This window comes from Cyclopterus lumpus, chromosome 5, assembly GCF_009769545.1.
Source record: "Cyclopterus lumpus isolate fCycLum1 chromosome 5, fCycLum1.pri, whole genome shotgun sequence".
Lineage (NCBI taxonomy): Eukaryota > Metazoa > Chordata > Actinopteri > Perciformes > Cyclopteridae > Cyclopterus > Cyclopterus lumpus.
In genome coordinates this window covers 2,589,500-2,614,798 of record NC_046970.1, presented here as the reverse complement: position 1 = coordinate 2,614,798, position 25,299 = coordinate 2,589,500, and the positions used below count along the sequence as shown (strand labels likewise).

Sequence of the window (25,299 nt, the reverse complement as noted above, 5' to 3'; positions counted from 1 at the left end):
AGTTGTTTGTCGTGCTCCGGCTCCCAGGTGGAGGTACTCGGGGGGGTGAAGGTTCCCTCTTCAATAGTTAATGGCTACTAAATAAATAAGGCGTCTAAATGTGCCTGAAAGAAGAAGAATTTCCCCTGGACATAAACTCAGACAGCCAAATAGCAGTTCTTCTGAGATGCATGGAGACATCTCCCTTCATTTGGATATCGGCATCTCGGCCTCCAGCGCCCGCTGACTGTGAATCATCCCATCGTAAAAAAAAAAAAGAGTGAAGAATGAATTAATCAGCCATTCACACATTGCGACATTGCCGTGTCCTCATTTTCTTATCTTTCTCTTGGTCCTTTTCCCCCATCAAATGCATTCCAATTGACTATTATTACAGATGTCCAGATAAAGCTCGTAGCATCACACACTGGTAGTGGTGTCAGAGTGGAGAAGTCGTAGTGAGATTGAATCTGAGAGGTTCCCCCGTAGCCTCCGGCTCAGGCCTTTCACAGTGGATCGTATCAGCGCTCCACGAGAAGAGAAGAGTCCTGCTATCGCTCGGCCTCGGGTCACTGGAGATGGTGACCACGCCAGTGGGTTAACAAGCCTATCTCAGGCCTTACCAGCTGTCTGTGTCGCATCCAAGAGGCGACTAACGGGCGGAGTAGTTACTAACGCTTAATGTGCGTCAGGCTCTTGATGAATGAGCTCTGAGATGCGTGTGTGTGAGAGGATGTAACGTCTAAAGCTGCCTTCTATTTGCCGGTGGTTTTGTATTTGTTTGGATGTCGTCGGGGGGGGGGGGGGGGGGGGTCTCACAGGAGCTCTTCCTCTTGTATTCAGCCTTGTTGTCTCATTTAAAGCGATTCCATAAAACCGATTAATGCCGACGACGAGTCAATTTACGTTTTCAACTCCCTTATTAGTTCAGGATGCGTAAAAAAAATGAAATCGGATGAGAATATTATTGTCGGAGGTATATTAGGCTTTTCATTCATCACTGGAATGGAGTGAGTCATCCGGTGATGGGGATTCCAATCTCTTAATCAACTCCGCGCTCTGCCAGGCGGCGCGTTAAAATCACAATATAGCCCGTCGCTCGTCTTTCATCTTTATGGCCCTTTCCACCGCGTGAGCGCCGCGGGCTACGACATCACCACCTCCACCGAGCTCGCTCGCCAATTTAATATTTTATTAACCCCGACGTCTTGCAGCGCTGTTATTGGTGTGAGAAAATTCTTGTTTGAGGTCGTGGGATATGAAGTCTTAATATCGATGTTGCCTTGTGTTCCAGTACGCCTACGAGGGCAACGACATCAGCGACCTGCCAGTCAACCTGTCGGTGGTCTGGAACGGGAACTTTGTCATCGACAACCCCTTCAACATCCAAGGTGAGGTCTCCACCCGCACAGCCTCCACCCACACAGCCTCCACCCACACAGCCTCCACACGCACAGCCTCCACACGCACAGCCTCCACACACACAGCCTCCACACACACAGCCTCCACCCACACTGTCTCCACCCACACAGCCTCCACCCACACTGTCTCCACCCGCACAGCCTCCACCCACACAGCCTCCACCCACACTGTCTCCACCCACACAGCCTCCACCCACACTGTCTCCACCCACACAGCCTCCACCCACACTGTCTCCACCCGCACAGCCTCCACCCACACAGCCTCCACACGCACAGCCTCCACCCGCACTGTCTCCACACGCACTGTCTCCACCCGCACTGTCTCCACCCGCACTGTCTCCACCCGCACTGTCTCCACCCGCACTATCTCCACCCACACAGCCTCCACCCGCACTGTCTCCACCTGCACTGTCTCCACCCGCACTATCTCCACCCACACAGCCTCCACCCACACAGCCTCCACCCGCACTGTCTCCACCCGCACTGTCTCCACCCGCACTGTCTCCACCCACACTGTCTCCACCCGCACTATCTCCACCCACACAGCCTCCACCCACACAGCCTCCACCCGCACTGTCTCCACCCGCACTGTCTCCACCCGCACTGTCTCCACCCGCACAGCCTCCACCCACACAGCCTCCACACGCACAGCCTCCACCCGCACAGCCATCTCCTCATGTGCCTTAACCTTTCACACGAGACACTATAGTCAATCAATCCCATGGACCTGCAGGAGCTTATAGATGCTACGTGTTATTAATATCTGTGCACTAATGTAAAGCCTCCAGACAAAAGGGGGCCAGCAGGGTAATGATTAAACACACGCAGCGCTGTGGGAGGAGACAATGAGATCACGTCTGTTGGATATAATTACTCGGTAGGACAGTCTTTATGGTGCTGCCGCCATCATAATTATTGGGGCCCGTGTCTGTAACACTATGCTCCTGCTGCGAGGTGAAAGGAACATCATGCACGAGGAGCCGTGTACGACGGGGGGGGGGGGGTTCGATATGTCATCGGTATGCAAAGTAACACCGCAGAGCCACTTCGTGCCATTGATTTCCGTCATTCCTAGATATTGGAAGTCTCAAATGTCCCATATTACTCTGATATGCTCTATGGATGCGTTGTAGCCTTCACCAGACGTACATGTGTTTGATCAGCACTGTAATCCATAATAATGGGGTAAATAAATGCGTTGGACCGTTGGATGGTTCTTCCAGAGACGGACGTGTTTCTAATGAGCATCTGTTGGATGCATTGGGGGTGGGGGGGGACCTCCAGCCCAAAGAGCTCCCCCTCTCTGGGCGTCACCATCATGAGTGTGAGCGCCGCTCGCTCGTCTTAAATACTGATATGTTAATGTAATTAGTGAGGAGACGTTTAGCAGCCAGTAATTGATACCGGGTTGCTTTAAAGCTGCTCCGTGACCAACGGGATTTGGGGATTGAAAAAAAAAAAAAAGATTTCTCTGCACGATTCCTGAGGCCTTTTGGGAAATCTCAGTGACATTGAATAAGTTTGGGAATTTTTGTGTGAAAGTTGAAGTGGAAATATTCCAAACTGTGATATGCAATGCAAACTATAATGATGCTACGGTATCTGTATTGCATCTTATTCCACCCAATAATCACTTCTTCCTCCCCTGCAGCCCACCTGTATAAGTGCTACGCCCTGAGGGAGAGCTGTGGGATGTGTCTGAAGGCCAACCCCCGGTTTGAGTGCGGCTGGTGCGTTCTGGAGAAGAAGTGCTCCATGAGGCAGGAGTGTGCTCCTCCAGAGAGCACCTGGATGCACGCCACCACAGGAAACAGCCGCTGTGCACACCCCAAGATCATCAAGGTAAGGCCTCACAGCAGCGTGCTCCTGAAGCCCGGTGACATCACACACGTGGACGTTCAGCCTGCAACAAAGAATGAGCACTTCCCAAAGCTACATTCCCATTTCATTCAGGAGTCACGGATAAGTTTGAAAATGCATTGGCAGGAATATGTTTAATGATATCAACACGTTGGGAGCCCAGGTCTGGGAGGCCAGGGACCCCCCCACACTCTAAAATAAACATCCCATGGAGCTGCTAAATGTCAAGAAAAACTCTCTTAGCGCTGCTAAAGTTAAAGCCCACGCTTTAGCTGCTGTTTGGTGTGCGTTGCCTAGCAACTCGAGAACAACAAACAAGGCCAGGGTCAAGGGGGCAGGGGGTGTGGGGGTTCAAGTGATGGCCGTTTGTAACAGGCTCGTGATTATTTCCTGAAGCAAATCAAAGCATCGCCAAAGTGGGCTCATTAGTCCGTTTTAGCAGTCGCTCCATGTGTCGCGTCATTGTTCGGCCTCGGCGAGTGAAGGAGGCGTCGCAGGAGGAGAGGAGGAGGAGGAGGAGAGGAGGAGGCGAGGAGGAGGCAAGAAGGCAAGAAGGCGAGACAACTTAGGAGCCTTCACCGTGACTGCAACCACAACACAGATGGGCCGGCCAGGAGGAGGCAGTTCACAACCACCGAGACTGAACACACTGACATGATTAGAGATGATGGCTGCACACACACACACACACACACACACACATACACACACACATACACACACACACACACACACACACGCACACACACACGCACGCACGCACACACACACCTGAGGAGTCATAGCGGGTGGTTGTCTGTAGTGTGTGTGCATGCGCTCACAGGAGGGTGACAAGAAACAGAGACTGTGCAATTGTGCTAATTGTGTCCCACCACGGGCGCAGAATGTGTGTGTGTGCAAGTGTGTGTGTGTGTGTGCGTGTGTGCGTCGACAGGTCGGGTGAGCCAAAGGCGTCTTAAGCACCACGGCGTTCCCATCTGCCGCCACCGGGTAACCGTGGTGGTGGTCCTCGTCCGGCTGTGACCCGGGTCACCGTCCCTGCAGCTCACCGCTGGGACTGACGTGCACGTGCACGTGCACATGCACATGCACACGGAGCCCGGTTTGAACGGCACGCGTCGCCATGCGTGTCCTGGCGCCCAACCCTTTTGCTCGCTCTCCTTCGTTCCTCCTCAAGTTAACACTCTCCCCCCCCCCCCCCCACACACACACCCTTACATTTAATTTGATCTAAAATAAGAAGAATCGTCATCTCAGTCAAAACGAGTGCCATTGCTCTCCATTTTTAAATGAGTGTGAAATATATGTATGGGTTATTAATGCATGCCCATTTCACCGGCTGGCTGCAGCCCTCGGAGCATTTCCTGTGTGACACGGGTCGGTCTCTCTGAATGCGTAATGGAGATATTGGATAATTGGGGCACTGGCACAGAGATAAATCCATCCGCTAATGCTCTCTCTCTCCTCCCGCTCGCCTCAGTTATCTCTTTGAAACAAGCGTACAGAGGCAATTGGGTTGTGTGTGTGCGTGTATGTATGAGAGGTGTGTGTGTGTGTGTGTGTGTGTGTGTGTGTGTGTTTGCTCTCGCATGCACATTGAGGGGTAAATCCTGGCCTTGGGGCAAGATGTTGGTGGCAGTCAAAGTGGGCGAAGAGGAGCTTCAGAAGCAGCAGCAGCAGGTTTGAGAACATGGAGGAGACAAAGAAGAAGAGGAGGATGAGGAGGAGGAAAGAGACACTGGAGGAGGCGTTACAGCCTCCTCTCACCTCTCCACCTTTTGACATTTACAGCGCGACAAAGAAAGTCTCTCCATCTTTGTCTTCTGCCACTTGGACCTGTAGTCAACGAGCATCACGTCTTTCCATCATTCACGTCTCTCTTTCCCAGTTTGAAGCCTTTAAATGAACAAACAACGTCTTGTTGGTTCATTTCTGCAGCATTCTAGCTGTTGTGTACATGCGGAAGTGTATCTCTCACACACACACACACACACACACACACAGCTATCCGTTTGGTGAGCAGCCGGGTACCGGGTACCGTTCCACTGATGACTCCGGCACCTCGGCTCCGTTCTCCAAACACCAGCGTCGATGTTTTAGGCTCTAGGTGATTAGTTTTAGAGTTTTAGACTAAGAATGGAGCTGTTGGGCTGTTGCAGAGCTATTTTTATTGTGCTGCATGTTCTCCCTCCACACCGACATCGTGCTCTGAGATTAATTAGTTCTCCTTTCACAACAAGCAGACACACAGCGTGTGTGTGTGTGTGTGTGTGTGTGTGTGTGTGTGTGTGTGTGTGTGTGTGTGTGTGTGTGTGTGTGTGTGTGTGTGTGTGTGTGTGTGTGTGTGTGTGTGTGTGTGTGTGTGTGTGTGTGTGTGTGTGTGTGTGTGTGTGTGTGTGTGTGTGTGTGTGTGTGTGTGTGTAAGCACAAGCACACTCGCACAAGGCGGTTCCCACAGGCACACACACACACACACTCTCTGAAAGGCCTACATTCAGATATGAAATGATTAAAATCAGAGATAAACATTATGCTACAACTTCCAATGTGTCCTCAAAATCGCACATGCGCGCACGCACACACACACACACTGTCTGGCGCCATCTCCCAGTGTAGTGCAGCAGTGTCCTAGTAGTGGCCTTGGATGCTGCCTGGCCCTCCATCATCCATCATCTCCTGCCTTCCTTCTCCTAGGGGACAAGAAGAGCATTACAGCGAGCCCTTAGAAACCAATTAAAACAACGCAGGCGATGCCTGTGTGTGTGTGTGTGTGTGTGTGTGTGTGTGCATGTGGCACTCTCCATTCAGTTTTTGTGCTTCTTTGTGATCTTTTGTGTCTGATAGTGTGTTCCTTGTGTGCTCTAAGCTATCTGATGGCCAACGGCTTCTCCTTCATATATCGTGAAGCTGCAATATCTCCTCTATCTCTCTCTACAGCTCTATTTTCTTTGTCACTTTCTTTTCTTCTCTTCCTTCATTCCCAAGTTCAACTTTTCCTTCCTCGACCCTTTTCCTTTTCCCTTCCTGTCCTTCTTCCTGTTCCCTTTTCATCATCCTTCATCTATCTCGTCCTCTTCCCCTCTTCTTTTTTTCTTTGTGATTCCCTTTAGAGGTCTGACAGAAATAATGCAACATGCCAGTGCTGAGGAAATACTTGCACTTATTACACACATGGGTAATATTATATATATATATATATATATATATATATATATATATATATATATATATATATATTTTTGAATCTAAACTTTATCTATATCAGCTACAGGAATATAATTGGCTCAGGTTTTGTTTGTGGGAATCTACGTCTTCAGTCATAATCATATAGTTATTCACGTGCACATGGATCTTACATATTATCCCCGTCATTACTCGCTTCATTACCTCCATCCATTTGTTTGCCACTTTTTGTTTGTGTGAGTCTCTCAGATAGACATCAGGAACCTGAGGCCATGTTCATTTCATCTCTCTCTCTCTCTCTGTGTGTGTGTGCCCTCCTCCTCCTCCTCCTCCTCCCCCCCCCCCCCCTCCTAGAACTAGCAGATGCTATCTGTGTGCTGCCGCTCAGCCGGCCACAATAGGCCTCACACAAAGCCTCCGACACAACGGGACGGAGAGGAAAAAAGGGAATTTGAATGAGCGTGGAGAATGGAGAAGTGTTTAGGCTGGTGGCTTTTTGTTTGTGTTGGTTCGTTGGTGATGTAACAACTTGTGTGTGTGTGTGTTTTTGATAAGCCGGTGCTTATGGAGACAGAGACTTGATTACCATATCTGAAGATTCTGACTGGTGCACAACTGTATGCCGCTCACTCTTTTGTCTCCAGCTGGAACACAAGACGTCAGGCACGTTGGCAAAGAGACAGCGGCTGGATTAAGAAGCCAGAAGTCCTGAGAGGAAGAGGAAGAGGGAGAGGAAGAGGGAAAGGGCGAGAGAAGCAGGAGGATGTTCCTCAGAAGCCGAGCTCTTGTAAGAGGGGAAACGCTCCTTAATTGTATCACGGTGGCATTTGAGTTGCGGCCTGCGTGACACCGGGCTTTGTTCCCGTTGTGTGTTTCTGCTCGCGGTGTCCTGGACACCTGTGGCTCTTACCTCTAATGATGTGAGGCCGGGCATCGGGCTCACGCACCAGGTGGGGATGGAGCTCTAATTGATATGTGAGGCCAAATAAATGGTTTTGATTCCTTTTTGGAAAACGTGTTCTCTTTCTGGCAGATGAGAAGATTGATAAGCGTATTGTTTCATGTTTGCAAAGCAACGGCCAAGTTAACCACTTGTGTGCAGACACGAGATTATAAAACTCACTCGTATTTAGTCCATTATTATTCATAACTGAAGACGTGTTTCAGTGGTATCGATGTGTCTGGTCACAAATGAACTCTGGGTGTCACCGAGCTGGCTTTTCCACTTTCTGGTGTCACCAAAACTGTTGCTGGCGTCATATGTGGCTGATGGAACTTAATCAGCGATCCTCCAGTGTGTCTTTTCTTTTACGAGCCGGGTCAAAGTGTGACCCCCCCCCCCCCCCCCCAACACCCCACCAACGACCCCCAACCGCCCGCTTCTCATCCCCGTCACCCTGCTGCGACAAAGGACCCTAATCCAATTAGCTTTAGCCCTAATTATGCTAATAATGAGTGATTAGCAAAGGGGCCATTGCCTGCGCGGTGGGCCGGATAAGGGGGGGGGGGGCATGATTAGCGACCCGGCTAGCCTCCGGTAGCCGTTAGCACCTTTTGCAGACCTCTAGGGGGACGTGGGGGAGACGAGGTCGCTGTGTGCACTAATTGTGTTCAGTAGATTAATCGAGAGACTTGAGTGAGGGATGATGGGGGGGTCCAGGTTAAGTGTGTGGGTGTTTGATAATGGGTCATTTGTTGTTGAACCTAATGAGGTAGCAACCTAAGTATTACATTTACTGAGAAAGGGAACTGTCACTCATGCTGACGTGTATGTTTTCTGATGCTTTGGGTGAAACCAATGGTCCCATGTGTTGTTCTGGCTAACGTGAATCCTTGTTCTTCCAACCAGTTGACTCCGGAGACGGGGCCCCGGCAGGGGGGGACCATGCTGACCATCATGGGAGAGAACCTGGGTCTGCAGTTCAAAGACATCCAGAGCGGAGTCCGCATCGGCAAGGTGGCCTGCAACCCCCAGGAGGACCAGTACATCAGCGCTGAGCAGTACGTTTGGTCCAGTATTGATGTGATTGATGCTAAGCACAACTCCAACCCCTCTTCCCTCTTTCAAACTGAACCTCCGTGTACATCTACAGCAGCTTTCCCATCACTCATAATCAGAATAATAGCTCCATCAGAAATGAATTGGCTGACAATTAGTTTGTTCCATTCTGAGAGACATTTGAAGAGGGTGGAACATGTTTCCTAAAAAGTCCACGGATTTAAATTGTGTTTACTGGTTTCTGGGAACATCTGAATCACGACGGGTGGCGCGGATGAACCGGTTCATTCTGAGAAGCCGTAAACCAGTCGCAGCTGCGCGTTACTGGACCCTTAAAAAACTTCATGGCAATCATACATTGAATTTGAGTGGGATGCTCTGGCGCTGCACTTTTATAGCTACCCAGAAAACATCGGGTCCTTTCTGTGAGTCACACACTCTTAATTTATGTTGAGTTCATGCAGAAGCAAAGAAAAATACAATTTAGGACGAGGCGACGTCGGGGGGGGGGCTCGTCACAGCCGGAGCTGTCCTCGATATTCTGTTTTGCTACCGTGTCGCTGTCATTTGTACACAAATGCTCCGTTTGCTTGAGTTTTGCAGCGCAGTCCCAGATGATTCGGTTTCCTCCTCGCTAAGAAGGCAACGAGGAAATGTGACTTTGATGATCTGACAGCCAGGACAACGGGAGGGAGGCGCAGCGACTATCCTCCACAGAGCCGCTGTGGAGCAATATTAAGTGTTAACTTTTCCACATTCCAAAGCAGCAAGGTGTCTAAGTTTAACCCCGTCGACCTCACAGTGGAGCATTGGCCTGTTGCCATGGCACCCGCAGGAGGAGGGGGAGGCTGTCACTGAGGCAGTCGCGCTAATTAAACGTGATGTTGGCCGCGCGGTGCCGGTTGCGCTCGTCATTCCCCGTGACCCGATCGCATCCGCAGCACAGGAAGTTGGGACAGGGTAACGGGACTGACGGCGCAGGTCAAAGGTCAGCCGGGGCGGGGGGGGGGGGGGGGGGGGGGGGGGGGGGGGGGTGCGCTGCGCTGACCTGACCTGACCGTAGTAACACATGCTCTCTTTCTCTCCGCTCGCACTTCATATATTCGCCACGTTTGCCTGTTTTTGTGACCGGGTGGAAACTGGATTGCAGGAACGTGCTTCTAGTGCTCTCCGTATTAGTAGGCGTGTCACTCACCTGCGTCATTAAATATTCACCGGCTTGGATTTGATTCCGCGTTGAGGAAAGTAAACGATAGCCAGAGAAACAGAACCCGGCGTAACCGTTTTTAATTTTTAACCGTCGCATCCCGCCTCCGCTACGGGATGGAGGAAGCTGTCGTTTCTGATGCCGTCGGCGTGCTCTCGATGCCGCCGCCTGTCATCGTGCGGTAACGAGGCGAGCGGCGCGTTTCCGACTGAGAGCCGTCCGGCGTTTTAACGGCGGCCGCCGTCGCGGTGGGAGACCCGGGGGATAAATGAAAGGGGGAATAAAAACAACGGAAACACACGGCGTCGGAATGTGAAATTCATTGTCGCCGCAGTTGCCATGGTCACCTGCGGGGAGGATGGAGGCAGGAGAGTTAATAACTCATCTCAGGGAGGGAGCGAGGGAGGCTGAGGAGATGTGTAGGATATGAGCTTGTTCAATTAATCAGCCTCTCCCACTTTCACTCTCTCTCTCTCGCCCTCTCTTTCTTTCCTTCTCATCCTCTCTCTCTCTCTCCTTCTCATCCTTTCTATCCTCCCCTCTCTCTCTCTCTCCTTCTCTCCTTCTCATCCTCTCTCTCTTTCTCTCTCTCCTCTGCACTATTATCCTTTCTCTCTGTCTCATTCGTTCTTTCTGGCTAATTGTGTGTGTGTGTGTGTGTGTGTGTGTGTGTGTGTGTGTGTGTGTGTGTGTGTGTGTGTGTGTGTGTGTGTGTGTGTGTGTGTGTGTGTGTGTGTGTGTGTGTGTGTGTGTGTGTGTGTGTGTGTGTGTGTGTGTGTGTGTGTGTGTGTGTGTGTGTGTGTGTGTGTGTGTGTGTGTGTGTGTGTGTGTGTGTGTGTGTGTGTGTGTGTGTGTGTGTGCGTGCGCTCGCTCATCATCCTGCAGACACACTGCAGATGTCCTCTAATAGAACATTTGCTCCGCCTTTTTGTTATTTTTATGAATGAGGCTTTGGAAATAGATTATTATGGCTGAACTGTTGGTGTTTATTTCTTCTTTTCTTTATAATATGATGGATTTGTTTTGGTGGAACGTGACAACGGAACTCATCTCTTTCCTCAGGATTGTGTGCCGGCTGAACGACGCCACCGGTTACAGGGTGCAGGAGGCTCAGGTGGAGGTGTGTGTGAGGGACTGCATCAACCCCGACTACAAAGCCGTGTCCACCAAGGCCTTCACCTTTGTGGTACGTGTGTGTGTGTGTGTGTGTGTGCTGCTAAACTCTTCTTTTGGGCGTGACTTCCACGCCGTATGTGACTTCCTGTTGTCCTCTGCCTGTGTCCCTCCTCAGTCTCCGTACTTCACCCACGTGGTTCCGTCCACCGGGCCGCTGTCTGGGGGAACCAGGATCACCATCGAAGGCAGTCATCTCAACGCGGGCAGCGCCGTGTTCGTGAAGATCGGACTTCACCCCTGTCGCTTTGAGAAGTGAGTGAATCCAAACTAGTTTTCTCATATACTGTAAAAGTGTAATACTGGTTTACATTGACTTGGAATTAATATACATTAAGAAATACTGCCACATAAAAGTATTAGTGTTGTATAGAGGTATTTAATAGTACCCTTTTTCTACTTTCTACGTTCAGTTTATGTTCAGTTGCATACAAGTTTAAATTCTTCTGAGCACTGATTTATTTGGGTCTATTGATGACTGATACCCAGCCCGGTTATTGATGGATAAAATGGACAGTTTAAGCTTCCATTGCACGATCCTGGAGGCAACAATGTATTGATAACAATGTGCATGATATTCTTTTTGGCTCCTCTGTAGATCATTACAAGTCGTAATGATTCCCCCCCCCCCCCCCCCCTCCTTTACTTCACTACCCATTTGGCATCTTTTCCTGCGTCTTGATGATTATTCCCCGTTTTCAAATAAAATCACCTGACGTCGTTCAGCTCACTGGGAGCGGCCCAAATGATTTGGTGTTGCACGTCATTAGAAACTCACGTCGTTCCAGCTTTGGACTCGTGTTTGAAAATCCTTTTTTAAATTTTTTTATTGTTGCTATTATTTTGACTGTCTGCCGCTGTCACATCTCACACTCTGAAGAGGAGCCACAGATCCAGTTTGATATGACTCTAATTCCTCGAGCTGAGGACTCGATTGTTTCTTTTGAGTTCCTGGCAAAGTGACAGCCAGCTGAGCTCTGGACTGAATCCACTCATGTGTGGCGTCTGGCAGATGGCGGAGAGGAGAAACTAAAACCAGCATCTGTGTGGTGAAAGGGAGAAGCTTCGGGAACGAGCCCAGACTTCCTTTCTTGTTTCTCTGGAACGCTTTTGTTTTTATGAGCTCGGGCAACAAGTGACAGGTTAAACTAATGAGCTCGGACCGACCGACTTCTTTTTATATTGTATAAAAAAAAGACCAAAAAAAAAAGAAAAGGCCAATTTAAAGCTCCCATGCACATCCTAGAAAGGTGAACATAATAGTCTTGGCCTTTCATTCGCTGAGCAGCAATAACCTTTATGGCCAAAGTAATGAACTGGTGGAGTCCATCTCTTTTTAATGTGTCTTTGTATTCAGCGGGGCCTCCGCTTTAATCAAAACCTATTTACCTCCAGTCACTCATCCTCTTATCTGCGCCTGCAACCCCCCCCCCCCCCCCCCGTTTCTTTCCCTTTCTCTTTTCTTTCTGTCCGTATCCCCTCTTTTCTTTTGTGCGGCCGCAACCTTGTCAAAAAAAAAAATAAACCCGTACGCGGCACCGCGGGCGTCCTCGGGCCGCGGCGGCCGTGTTGTGAAAGCGGTTTCCGTGGAAACGCAGCACTCGTGGAATGTGTGTTTTGAGTGTGTCATCTTCCTTTTCCCTCTTCTGTTCTCACTCCCGTTTCAGTGGAAGTCGCCTCCTGGGAGACGCCCGGTTCCCCGGCTCTCTGCTCTCTTAACCCCGGTTCCACTCGTCTCCAAACCCCTCTTTCATCTTCTCCAAACCCCTCTTTCATCTTCTCCATCACCTTCTGTCTTTCTGTGTATTTCACCTTCACACCTTTAACTCACACGACGACAGACGCACTCGCACAATGTTAAACTTCGACCTGCGCCACTGGATTTATATGCAAATTAACACTTTCAAAGCACACCTGCTCAGCACAGGTAGCTCGGTCAGCTGACGGGGGGGACTGGAGGGGTGGGGGGGCACTGGAGGGCAGAGCAACGTTACTGGCAGCAGTACAACGTTTCCCAGCAGGTCACAGCTGGCTTCCTGTCTGCGAGGGAGGGAGGTCCATCACACAGAGACGACCAGCCTGACATGCCACTTCAGATCTATCAGCCAAAGGGAGAGGGGGGGGGGGAGGAGGAGGAGGAGGAGGAGGAGGGGGGAGGGAGGGAGGGGGCGGGGGCTTTGAAGTCCAGCACTGTGATTTAGGCTGATGAAACCACGACTGGACAGACTGAAAGATGTCGGCCTTGTGCGCACGCACACACACACACACACACACACACATAGTGGCAACTGTGTCACCGCTGTGTGTGTGTGTGTGTGCATTTTTTTGTCGCATCTGATAAATAATGTATGAGTTGTTTAAGAGATGAATAAGGATTCTTCAGTTCATATTCTGTGTGGCTCCCACGCACTCCACCTCCTCTTCAGGACCTCGTGGTGCAGGTCCTCGGAGCACACAGGAGACCATCAGCAGTCCCTTTTTTTTTTCATCTTTCTCCATCTCCTGCTCTTCCAGGCGCAGCAACAAGCAGATCGTGTGCGTGACTCCGGCGGGCCAAACCTCGGGGCCCACCCCGGTCATGGTGGACATCAACTCTGCGGAGCTGAGGAACCCGGAGGTCAAGTTCAACTACTCTGACGATCCCACCATCCTCAAGATCGAGCCCGACTGGAGCATCGCCAGGTGAGGACACGCCGAGGGCTGCACGTGTTCCTGGTGTACGAACGCGTTGCAGAAGATTACACGATTGATTCATTCTCTCTCTTTTTTCCCGTGCGTTGTGCACGTCGACGCTGACGAGGTCAGAGGAAAGGTTTGCTAACGGGGCGATATCGGCTTCATTCTGTGTATTCGGATTTCATTGTAAAATGTCATGTGATTATTTAACTATCTATAATTCTGCATGACGTACTTCTATAGAACAGATACGAATGCAGCAATACATTATTAATACCCGGCCAATAATGCCCTTTATCCCAGGAGCATAGTCACCTAAACTGAAGTATGAACTCTGTTAAAATGTGATGAATGTATTATTATTCTGGTTCTGGGAGAAGAAAAACCCAACGAAACATCCTTCTGCGTTTTCACAGCGTTGTTCTTTTGAAAAGTAAATCTTCTCGAGCAGGAGCAGCCGTGGAGGAGGCTCCTGCAGCAGCAGAGATGTATCTGTAAATGTGACTTGACTTATTAAAATGAGACGACGTACCCACAGGAAGAGTTCCTGTGCAAACACGAGCTGTGTTGTGGAGGAGGACAAAAAAAGAAAAACTCTGAGCTACCGAGTGCTAATGGGCTCACTTGCATGACCTAGAAACTCTTCACACACACACACACACACACACACACACACACACACACACTGTTAACTGTCTCATTTACTTCAAAAGTATCATTCCAGGAAGTTGTTTTTTCTCTTGCATTTACTGAGAATTCTCAAAAACAAGCTGGTACTCAAATAATGGCAGAATCCCACAAAAGAGCCAGGGATGAAGAAGAAGAGGACGTTACTCGCACCAGTCGCACGCTTCAGCTAAAGGAACTCTCCTCCTCCTGCAGATATCTCATTTAAGAGCCGATGGAGCAGTCGTACATCGCTCTGCTTTTGTAATTCCAGTAACTCTAAAGCGTCAGAGCCCACGTGAGCTTTCAGACGGCGTAACCATCCGCTGCTGCATCGTGGAAAATGGAAACTCTGCTCATGCAAAAGAGTGGATGGGAAGCCTGGATGGGAGTGGCATGAATAAAGCAGCTGAAAGGGGGAAGGAGAAGGAAAGCGTTCCAGCCTCGGGGAGGAAATAACCTCGGCACCCGGCTCGTGTTTCGGTGCTTCGCTCGGCGCTCCCAGAGGAGGAGGTGCTTTGCTCTGCGGCCCCAATCACGCTTTTATTTACCTCCCTCGTTGTCGCCGCGTCCCGCTCGCTGACCCTTTGACAAACAGCGCCGAGCAAAACACAAGTGTGACTTGACCCTTCAGGAGGAGGCTCCGTGGAGACGGGCGGTTCAGCCGGGCCGCCGTTTAAAGGGGACGCTTTGTGTGGAAAAGGATTCTCATCTTCTCACACAACTCCAGTGTTGCTACACGATCTTGAGCTAATGCTCAGCACAGGGTGGTCGACGTGTGGACGGCTCCATCTGGCCTCAAAGACCCAGCCGACCCCCGGGAGGTGGATGTGCTGCCACCGCTCTGAGAGAAACAATGGTTGATGGTCATGTTAAAGAGCTCTTTCTTTGGTGTATATTGCCTGTATGGAACCCAGCCATACACCCGGCTGTATGCTTCGCCTCGCGGTGGCACTCGGCTTCCGGCCTCGCCCCTCTCCAGTTTTTTAGGTTGTGTGTTAACTTATTTATCTGCTGTCAGAACGCCTCACGTCAGAGAAAGTTCATCCTCTCGGGCCAGCGGAGGCTGTCGGGGTGGGGGGGAAGAGGACGCTCACCCACGTTACCCGTGTCTCGGCTGGTCAGCGTCACGGGGGGGGCTCGAATAGGTCACGGGGGGCAAAGGTCGCGCAACAATGTCAGATCACTGGCAGCGGAGGGAAGCTCACTGCGGTGCAACTTTAATACGCGGTGCAGAAATGTCCCCCGGCTTTGGAGAGGCCAGAAGGAATGCCACACATCCCCTTCTGCTCCCCTCCGGCCTGCAAATCGGGTTGAAGCTTTTAACACTTTAGAGCGTCAGTCATGACCTGAAACGGGCTTTACCGGTGACCGGCTGGCTCAATGGTGGACTTGGACCCTGGCCCCTGCAAGACCAAAAGAGTCCAGCAGGAGTCGCGTGACTGTGTGACACACACAAGTTAGCATTGTTTTAATTTGCCCGGTCCTGTTGTGTAATTGTGTTGCTCCCGATGTCTTTACAACAAGTGTTGCCATCTTTCTTTCAGCGGAGGGACCATGTTGACCATAACCGGAACCAATCTGGCCACCATCAAGGAGCCCAGAATGAGAGCCAAGTACGGAGCTGCCAAGTCCGAGAATGTAAGTGTTCGGATCCACACACACACACACACACACACACACACACACACACTTTGTATTGACAAAACAGGAAAAGCAGTGACTAGACTTGGCAAGTGAGACGGATATAGACACACAGGTGTCTCTCTCTCTCTCGCCCTCTGTGTCTGCTGTCTCCCTCTCTGTGCAGCACACACACACTCCTGGGACACACACACACACACTCCTGGGACACACACGCACACACACCTGACCCGTCGGTCAACCAGCCAACGGCCCGTTTTCTGTTTGTTTTTTATGTTGAATTTCCTTTTAGCAGTTTAACCTTTGAAATGTCAACCAGCAGCAGAGCGTCCGTGGCCAGACCCCCGTCTCCTCACCTCGCACCACGGGGCTCAGCCGACCTTTCTCCCGAGTAAAAATATCCCTTCTGTTTCCTTTTGTCAACCTTCCGCGCAGCCATTTTTTATTTATTTTTTATTCCGCTTGCTTAATGTTTCTGTTGACCTATAAGCACAGTTCCTGTTTTGCCTTTTGTGACTTGACACACTGTCTCCGTGTGCGAGGGTGTTGGTAATGTAAGCGTTCACGGAGCTCTTTAGTTCCTGTAAACAGCTCCTGGCTGACCTCCTCTGTTCCTCGGCGTGTCATTACGGTCTCATTTGTTCTCCGGTGACTGATTCAAGTGTCCAACCCCCACCGGGGATCTCCAGATAATATCAACACTGATTACAGCACTGATGCTATTAAGCCTGCCTCCTGCTCATTATGTCGTTACGGAGACGTTTAATCACCGGCGTCACGTGACCCCGCTTCAGCCGCTAACATGTGTTTTTGATTATGTTACCGCAATCTTTTTGAGTTAATATTTGAAAATGTGCTTTGTTTGAATGTCTTGCCGATGAGGTTGAAACGTTGTCTGATAGAAAAATGAAATCGCCGTATCAAACTTTTTCATCTCTCCCCTGTTCTCATTCCCTCCCTCCTCTCCTCCCTCCTTTCCTCTCCTCTCCTCTCCTCCCTCCTTTCCTCTCCTCTCCTCCCTCCTCTCCTCTCCTCTCTCCTCCCCTCCCTCCTCTCCTCCCCTCCTCTCTCCTCTCCTCCCTCCTCTCCTCCCTCCCTCCTCTCCTCCCTCCTCTCCTCTCCTCTCCTCCCCTCCCTCCTCCCCTCCCTCCTCTCCTCCCTCCTTTCCTCCTCTCGTCCTCTCCTCCCTCCTCTCCTCCCTCTCCCCTCCCTCCTCTCTCCTCTCCTCCTCTCCCCTCCCTCCTCTCTCCTATCCTCCCCTCTCCTCCCTCTCCCCTCCCTCCTCTCTCCTCTCCTCTCTCCTCTCCTCCCTCCTCTCCTCCCCTCCCTCCTCTCCTCTCCTCCCCTCCTCTCTCCTCTCTTCCCTCCTCTCCTCTCCTCCCTCCTCTCCTCCCCTCCCTCCTCTCCTCTCCTCCCCTCCTCCCCTCCTCTCTCCTCTCTTCCCTCCTCTCCTCTCCTCTCCTCTCTCCTCTCCTCCTTCCTCTCCTCTCCTCCCTCCTCTCCGTCCCTCCCTCCTCTCCGTCCCTCTCTCCTCTCCTCTCCTCCCTCCTCTCCTCTCCTCTCCTCCCCTCCCCTCCCTCCTCTCCTCCCCTCCCTCCTCTCCCCTCCTCTCCTCCCTCCTCTAGAACTGCACGGTGGTCAACAACACCGTGATGGTGTGTCTGGCGCCCTCTGTGGCCGGATCCGACAAAGTCTTCTCGGAGTCGGGCAGCAGCCCCGACGAGGTCGGCTTCGTCATGGACGCCGTGCGCTCCGTGCTGGTGGTGAACGAGACGTTCAGCTACCACCCCGACCCGGTGTTCGAGCCCCTGAGCCCCTCGGGCGTGCTGGAGCTGAAGCCCAGCTCGCCGCTCATACTCAAGGTGAGTTCAGTGTTGATCTGCTTTGGCCTCGTCTCCATTTAGCTGTGCATCCTTTCTCTTTTTATCCTTCTCAAGTCTTCTTCCTCCGTCTCGTCCTTCCTCCTCTCCCACACGTCTTTTCTTTTTTTGGGGGGGGGGGGGGAGGTTTGCATCCCGTCTCCTTTCTTGCATCACCTCTGATGTCTGTCCTATCTCCTCTCACAGTAGACCGGGCATGGGCTGGGGGTGGATTCATACGTCTAAGCGAATGATGTGCGGTTGCACTTAGTTAATCTGTAAAGGAATAAATGTCTTAAAACTCCCGAGGACTCCAGGACAAAAGAAGCTGAGCTGAGCGTACCAGGCATGTCGAGTTCTGCCGGCAACATTAAAGAGCTCACTCTACCAATCAATGACTCTAGATAATGAACCTCCCAGTCAGCTGATAACAGGCGGACGTGCTCCAAACATTCCTGTGCAGCCTGCCGGCGCCCTCCTTCCTCTTCCTTTGAGTTCTCTGTCGCTGCAGCCGTCTGTCAACCTTGAAAGATGTTATTTATTCTCTCCATTGGGGTTTGGAGACCTTTTAAGGAAGAAAAAGTCTCTCCCACACCTTTTTTTTAAGATCAGGTGCAAAGGAAAGTCATGTGTATAAAGTGGACCCACGCGTTGCTATGCCAACTGCTCGGATGTTTATCAGGAGACTTCACAGCCGTGTTGACTCCGAGCCGGAGAGGCTTTGTCCCGCCCTCCCACGCTGGCTTTTGTCATTTCAACCTCTCGCCGCTTGAACTTCAAAGCCGCGTGAGAGAAAATCGTCACGCAATTTCATGGACAAACGAAAGCCTTTTTTTCTCTCTCGGCCAATCGGGGTGGAGTATTAGACGATGAAGACTCATCCCCCCCCCCCCCCCCCCCCCCCCCCCCCCCCCCCCCCCCCCCCCCCCACCCCCCGCTGTAACTTTAAATATAATTATCTAATGACAAAGCTCTGATTGCCCCATCGTGCTCCGGGTAAAGAATTGCAGAAATAAGCAGCACAGCAACGACACGCTATTACATATCTGCGTTGAAATGAGATGTTCATCGAGATCTTTAAAGCAATTATTTGCTCCCACTCTGCAAAGGTAGCGGGGGAGAAGAGACTCCTGCAGAAGGATTGTGCTTCCCAACGCATGTTTCATGTTCACGATCAAATAAATGGCATTTCTTATTGGCTGAATGTATTGCAAGTTCCATTTTTAATAGACAGGCTTCTCGTGTTTTGGTGCCCCGATCAGTCAGGTCTGTGCAGTAGCACAGTTGCTATGGCTACCTGCAGTTTAAAGTACCGCGCACGCCTTCTTGGGAGCTGTGGCTGAACACCTGACGGACGCCTGACAGCCAATCACACACGAGGATGCGTCAGTGGATCCGTTTGCGTTCATTCTCTGTGATTTTATTATGATGTTTGCGTGACGCCACCTCAGACTTTGATGGTATGTAAGTAACCGAGGTGTGTGTGTGTGTGTGTGTGTGTGTGTGTGTGTGTGTGTTTCCAGGGCCGTAACCTGATCCCCGCGGCCCCAGGAAACGCTCGTCTGAACTACACGGTGCTGATCGGGGACACGCCGTGCGTCCTCACCCTGTCTGAGAGCCAGCTGCTGTGCGAGTGGCCCAACCTGACCGGAGAGCACAAAGTCACCGTGAGTAAAACTTCCATCTCCCGTTTCCCACATTAAAAAGTGAACGTGAGCATCACCTTTCTCCAAGTTGAATTGTGATATCTTACGAAGCGTTTAATTCATCCCACCTCTCACATGTCTTCTTCTATAGACCCTCTTTCTGCCTTTTTCATTCATTCAACTCCTTCTCTCCTCCCCATCCATCAGACCTAAATCTCTTTAATTACTCTAGATTTCTCTTCCCCATCATATGGCTGCGAGCACACCAACACACACACACACACACACACACACTCATGTCCTGTGTGCGACTGTGTTTACGTCTTAGGAGCTTTTTGGCCGGCGTGTTTCTTTGGGATTTGAACGGTATTGATAAAAAAAATGGCTGGTGGGCGTGAGAGAGGGCTGTGTCTATTTTTTTTTTTTTTACCCCTCCTCCGTTTGGTGTTTCATAGACATAAAGCCCAGTGAAGATGGAATAAAAGAAGAAAAAAATAACACATCCCAACGATTTTTTCCATTTTTTTTTTATTCATGTGTTTTTTGCAAGCCGGAACAGTTTTGATGTGATACGGCTGAAAGTCAGATGTGTGTGTGTGTGTGTGTGTGTGTGTGTGTGTGTGTGTGTGTGTGTGTGTGTGTGTGTGTGTGTGTGTGTGTGTGTGTGTGTGTGTGTGTGTGTGTGTGTGTGTGTGTGTGTGTGTGTGTGTGTGTGTGTGTGTGTGTGTGTGTGTGTGTGTGTGTGTGTGTGTGTGTGTGTGTGTGTGTGTGTGTGTGTGTGTGTGTGTGTGTGTGTGTGTGTGTGTGTGTGTGTGTGTGTGTGTGTGTGTGTGTGTGTGTGTGTGTGTGTGTGTGTGTGTGTGTGTGCGTGCTTGCTTGTTTCACTGGTTCCAAAGACGGCCCGGGGGCACAGATGTTGCCTCCCCCTGCCCAGATATAAAGGGTTTTGGGGAGTTGTGCGCTCGGCTCGACACAACACCGCTTGGTTTGTCAGAATAAATGCAATATAGGATTTAGCGCTGGCACCGTGCACCATTTTTCCAGCAATATGGGATTTAAAGTGATTGTAGCTAAATGTAGGCCTGTAGAATCTGTGCAATTTCACATCTAATTTAAAAAAAAAAAAAGATTTACAGCTTGAGCTTGGAACCCTGCCAAACAGGTTTTAATGTGGCCTGGAGATAATGTAACTTTGCTGCTCTGCCAGGTGCGCGTCGGAGGCTTCGAGTACTCACCGGGGACCTTGCAGATCTACTCAGACAGCCTGCTCACTCTGCCCGCCATCATCGGCATCGGAGGCGGCGGCGGCTTACTCCTGCTGGTTATCATCGTGGTGCTGATTGCTTACAAGAGGAAGTCGCGGGACGCCGACCGCACCCTCAAACGGCTGCAGCTGCAGATGGACAACCTGGAGTCCAGGGTGGCCCTGGAGTGCAAGGAGGGTGAGACACTGACTCGTATTACTCAGAAGTTACTTATATTGTGCTTGTGTTCCCCCAGTTCCCTTTCATGCTTCTCATTTCTTGGTTTTCTTAATATTTAACTCCCATGTGCCCAAATAACTAAGCTCCAAAAGTCCGATCTATTTCTTTCACAATCTATTCTCTTTCCCCCCTCGCTGCCAACTGTCCCGGTGCTGTTAGGTGGCAGCAGTGTGTGTGTGTGTGTGTGTGGTGGGGGGGGGGGGGTTTGGGGGTGTTGGTGTGTTTCCAGAGGAGTACTTTGATCTGAGCCAGCCACCAGATGTTGGCTCTCCACCCCATGAGAGAGAGCGGCCTGGCTGGCTTCACTGCCATCCAGGCTGAGATGGAGGGAGATGGAGGGAGATGGAGGGAGATGAAGGGAGATGAAGGGAGATGGAGGTTAGAAAGACGCGGGTCACAGAGGTGGGAAAGTGAGGCGTAGTAAGTGTGTGTGTGTGGGGGGAGGGGGGGGGGGGGGGGGGGGTTGGCAACGACTGGAGCCGGTGCAGAGAGACTCAACCAGGACATTAGCATATATTTATTTGGCAGGAAAGTGCATGAATCCAGTGAGAGTTGAGTAACTGAAGCTGTTACTGGTTTGTCTAGAGAGGGGGGGGGGGGGGGAGAGACTACATTTGTATAGGAGGTCTCTTCACTTGTTGCACCGCTTTAGTAAAGTCAGATCAAGATATATATATATATATATATATATATATATATATATATATATATATATATATATATATATATATATATCCACACGTGCACACATAAAGCCCCACACAGGGTCACACAATGATTGGCTGGCTGGCTGGGGGGGGGGGGGGGGGGGGGGGTCCATGTGCCCCGACCCCGTCTGTCCCCCACTGTCACCACTGACAACAGGATGGATGGAGGGAGAGGAGCGAGGGAGATAAGTAAAGGAGAAAGGGAGGAGAGGAGGGCACTGGAGAGGATGGATTGGAAGATTAGGAGAGAGTGGAAAACAAAAGGGTGAGCATTAAGTACTAAAGAAGAGGACTCTTAAAGAGGAGAGGGAGAAGGACGTTGATAGGAGGGAGATCACGCAAGATTGTCAGAGGACAACAGGAAGTGGTCAGAATATTAGTGAGGCAAACTGAACAGATATTGAATATCTAGAAGAGACGACGTGCAGCAGGGTTGAGAAAAGAGAGACTGATTAGAGATACAGAGAGAGATGGATGGCGCGAGAGAGCCAGAGTAACATAAAGATGGAGGGATGTAGCAGAGGAGAGGAGAGGGGGGAGAGAGGTGACCTCTAAGATGTCACTTTGAAGGGAAGAAAGAGGGAGAAAAAGGAGAGATGGGAAGAGAGGGATAGGGTGACACAAGCCATCTGTTAGTCTGGGCTTTGGTTCCTGATTTGTTTGGGTTGTGTATCCATGTGTTGGTGTGTTTTGGATGACACTATAGGGCACACACACACACACACACACACACACACGCAGTCGAGTGAATGGAACCGTAAAGCTGTATATTTTCTCCTCAAGGGAGTTTCGTATTTATAAAATGGAATCAAGGCAGTACAGTAAAAAACATGTATGCACTATTGGATGGATTTGATCCCATTTGTTCTCTCTAGATGTGACTTGTGAAGCCACTGGAGTATAGACAACGGGGTCACAACACACACACACACACACACACACACACACACACACACTCACGGCGAATGAAAAATGTGTAAAAACACTGACACATGCACTCACATTAATCATCTGGGCACGATGTGTTCAGCTGTGGGGCAAGACAGGAGTGTGTGTGTGTGTGTGTGTGTGTGTGTGTGTGTGTGTGTGTGTGTGTGTGTGTGTGTGTGTGTGTGTGTGTGTGTGTGTGTGTGTGTGTGTGTGTGTGTGTGTGTGTGTGTGTGTGTGTGTGTGTGTGTGTGTGTGTGTGTGTGTGTGTGTGTGTGTGTGTGTGTGTGTGTGTGTGTGTGTGTGTGTGTGTGTGTGTGTTGTGACCCCGTTGTCTATACTCCAGTGGCAATGCTGCTTTTCACAGCTACTCCTCCACACACCTCCATCTTTTCCTCACTTGCACCCGTGTTGCCTTTTTCCAGTCTGAAACACGCCGTTTCAGGACATCATGTCGATCGAGGCACGAAGAGTCCGGATGAAGACTTGTCCTCGTGTTCTTATAAATGTGATTACCTGAGGTACTTGTCCATAGCAGGTACCTGTTAGCACTCGCCACGGTGTGACTGTACCACCTTTTGTCTGTAGAGGGCGCTCTGCCACCCGTGAACTGGAGACTCTGCGTTGGTTATCTTTTTATATATATATATATATATATATATATATATATATATATATATATATATATATATACATACATACATCTACTGTCGGTAATACACTCCCCATGGATAATAAGTACCTCATTAAACCTCAATTCAAAAACACCCAAACTACCAAATTTTCCCAAAGAAGAAAAATATAATAATCATTATTAGAGAATTGGTAATAATTCCCAACTTTCACCTCCTAAATAAATACTCACCTTGATGGAGTTACAATCTAAAGAGATGCAGTTTACACAAATGGAAGCGGGCGGTTTATTCGGGCTGAATCGGAACCAGAGCCAGTGAAACGGGCCTCTTGTGTTGGGACTCAAACACGATGCTGAATATGAGAAGTGTGTATTCATTCCTGTCTTCCACCTGTTCTCCATGTCATGTTTCCTCCTCGCAGCCTTCGCCGAGCTGCAGACGGACATCCATGAGCTCACACAGGAGCTGGACGGGGCCGGGATCCCCTTCCTGGACTACCGCACCTACGCCATGAGAGTCCTCTTCCCCGGGATTGAGGACCACCCTGTGCTTAAGGAGATGGAGGTACGGGTCAGTAGAGAGCGCTTCACTATCTGAATGTGTCCCCCCCACACACACACACACACACCCACAACGGCTTTCACCTCCAGCTCTGTAGTCGAGGTCCAAGAGGCTTCTAGACCAAAAATAACTTTGACGAGAGAGTCTGATGGAGTGAAGTTAGAGCTCCAGACCGTAGAAGCGCTAGATTGCCTCTACAGGACCAGACCTGTTTGAGGCTTCTGAGAAAGCAAATGTTCACACGTTCCAGTGGAAGCCCCTCCCCCCTTCACCTCCTGGTCTAACGGGACGCACGATCGCTCACGTAAAGCCCGGCTGTGTGTGGGGGGGGGGGGGGGGGCTCAGGGACATGCAGTATCTGCTGGTGCCATCCACTGTATTCCAAAGGGACAGTGTCGTCGTGTACATTGGATTTTCATTTGTAGGTCCGAGGCAATCACAGGCCAAAGTAGTGCGCTAGCAAGCAGATCAATTTCTTGTTACGGCGTGAAGCTCACGTTCTCCTCGGAGGGGGAGAAACCGAGGAGATGGAATCGGTGGAGAGGGGGGGCTGGAGGGATGGGGGGGGGGGGTTAAGAGGACAGTGATAGGTAGAACTAGTGTTGTTTTATGGATGCAACTGTAAGCGGATTGTTGCAGATGAGCGTGTATCTGCATGTGGCCCTTTGTTTTAATGTGCCCTTCATACTAATATTCCTCATTCTCACTCATACTCATGAATCAATTTCTCAATTATAACTCACATCTTCCTCTTCATCCCGATCTCGACCTTTTGTATCGGCCACTTCACTCTTTTCTCTAATATTCTGCCCTTTTTCCTTTCTTCTACCTTTTTCTCTCATGCCTCCTTCCTTCCTACCTCCCTTGCTTCCTTTCCTCCACTCTTCCATCCCTCTCTCCTCGCCCTCCTCCCCATCGTCACCTCTGTGCCCTCCTCCTCCCCAGGTCCCCGCTAACACGGAGAAGGCCCTGACGTTGTTCGGCCAGCTGTTGACCAAGAAGCACTTCCTCCTGACCTTCATCCGCACCTTGGAGGCCCAGCGGTCCTTCTCCATGCGGGACCGGGGCAACGTGGCGTCCCTCATCATGACGGCGCTGCAGGGGGAGATGGAGTACGCCACGGGCGTCCTCAAACAGCTCCTGTCTGACCTCATCGACAAGAACTTGGAGAGCAAGAACCACCCCAAGCTCTTGCTCAGGAGGTACGGCGACTGGGACGGGGACACAAACATGTCACTCAAAGCACACGCAGGTTCAAGTTTGAGGTCGCGTCCCCTTTTTGTTTATCGCACCGCTCGCCGGTGCAGGGCGTCCTCGGGAAGAGGCACCCCACTGAAAGGGGGCACCTTGAGTTTCAACAACAACAACAACTTTATACTTGTTGTTTCCTCATTGTACGTGTCTTCATGTTGTCATGCACATGCAAACACAAGCAGATAGTTACGCTCATTATTGTGCTGAAATGGGAAGAGAAGTTATGCCAAAAGGAGAGGAAATGGGAGACGATGCTGAGGCTGTGCAGCAGGAAGCTCTTAGAGGCCTGTGTGACGTTACGGCGTCTCTATCTCTCAACCTTGTCCCTGTCAGAGAGGATTACACCCCTGAGCACACACACACTCCCAGTGGAGCTGCAGCCACACACACACACACACACTGTTAGAAAGGTACGAGG

General features: G+C 50.5%; 1 protein-coding gene across 4 annotated transcripts in view; it reads left to right on the top strand.

Annotated features, from left to right (window-relative positions):
• Positions 1-25,299, top strand: part of LOC117730942 (plexin-A1-like) — a 148,637-nt gene that overhangs the window by 112,491 nt on the left and 10,847 nt on the right. For 2 of the 4 annotated variants that reach the window (XM_034533018.1, XM_034533016.1), the window contains exons 11-22: positions 1,274-1,370; positions 3,052-3,242; positions 8,293-8,444; positions 10,712-10,835; positions 10,941-11,077; positions 13,337-13,504; positions 15,712-15,805; positions 17,434-17,670; positions 19,191-19,334; positions 20,521-20,755; positions 23,488-23,630; positions 24,573-24,829. In XM_034533018.1, coding sequence (XP_034388909.1) covers positions 1,274-1,370; positions 3,052-3,242; positions 8,293-8,444; positions 10,712-10,835; positions 10,941-11,077; positions 13,337-13,504; positions 15,712-15,805; positions 17,434-17,670; positions 19,191-19,334; positions 20,521-20,755; positions 23,488-23,630; positions 24,573-24,829 — 1,979 coding nt within the window. Of the gene's footprint in view, positions 1-1,273; positions 1,371-3,051; positions 3,243-8,292; positions 8,445-10,711; positions 10,836-10,940; positions 11,078-13,336; positions 13,505-15,711; positions 15,806-17,433; positions 17,671-19,190; positions 19,335-20,520; positions 20,756-23,487; positions 23,637-24,572; positions 24,830-25,299 lie in introns of all 4 variants that reach the window. The other 2 variants (XM_034533017.1, XM_034533015.1) reach the window with 1 other exon arrangement.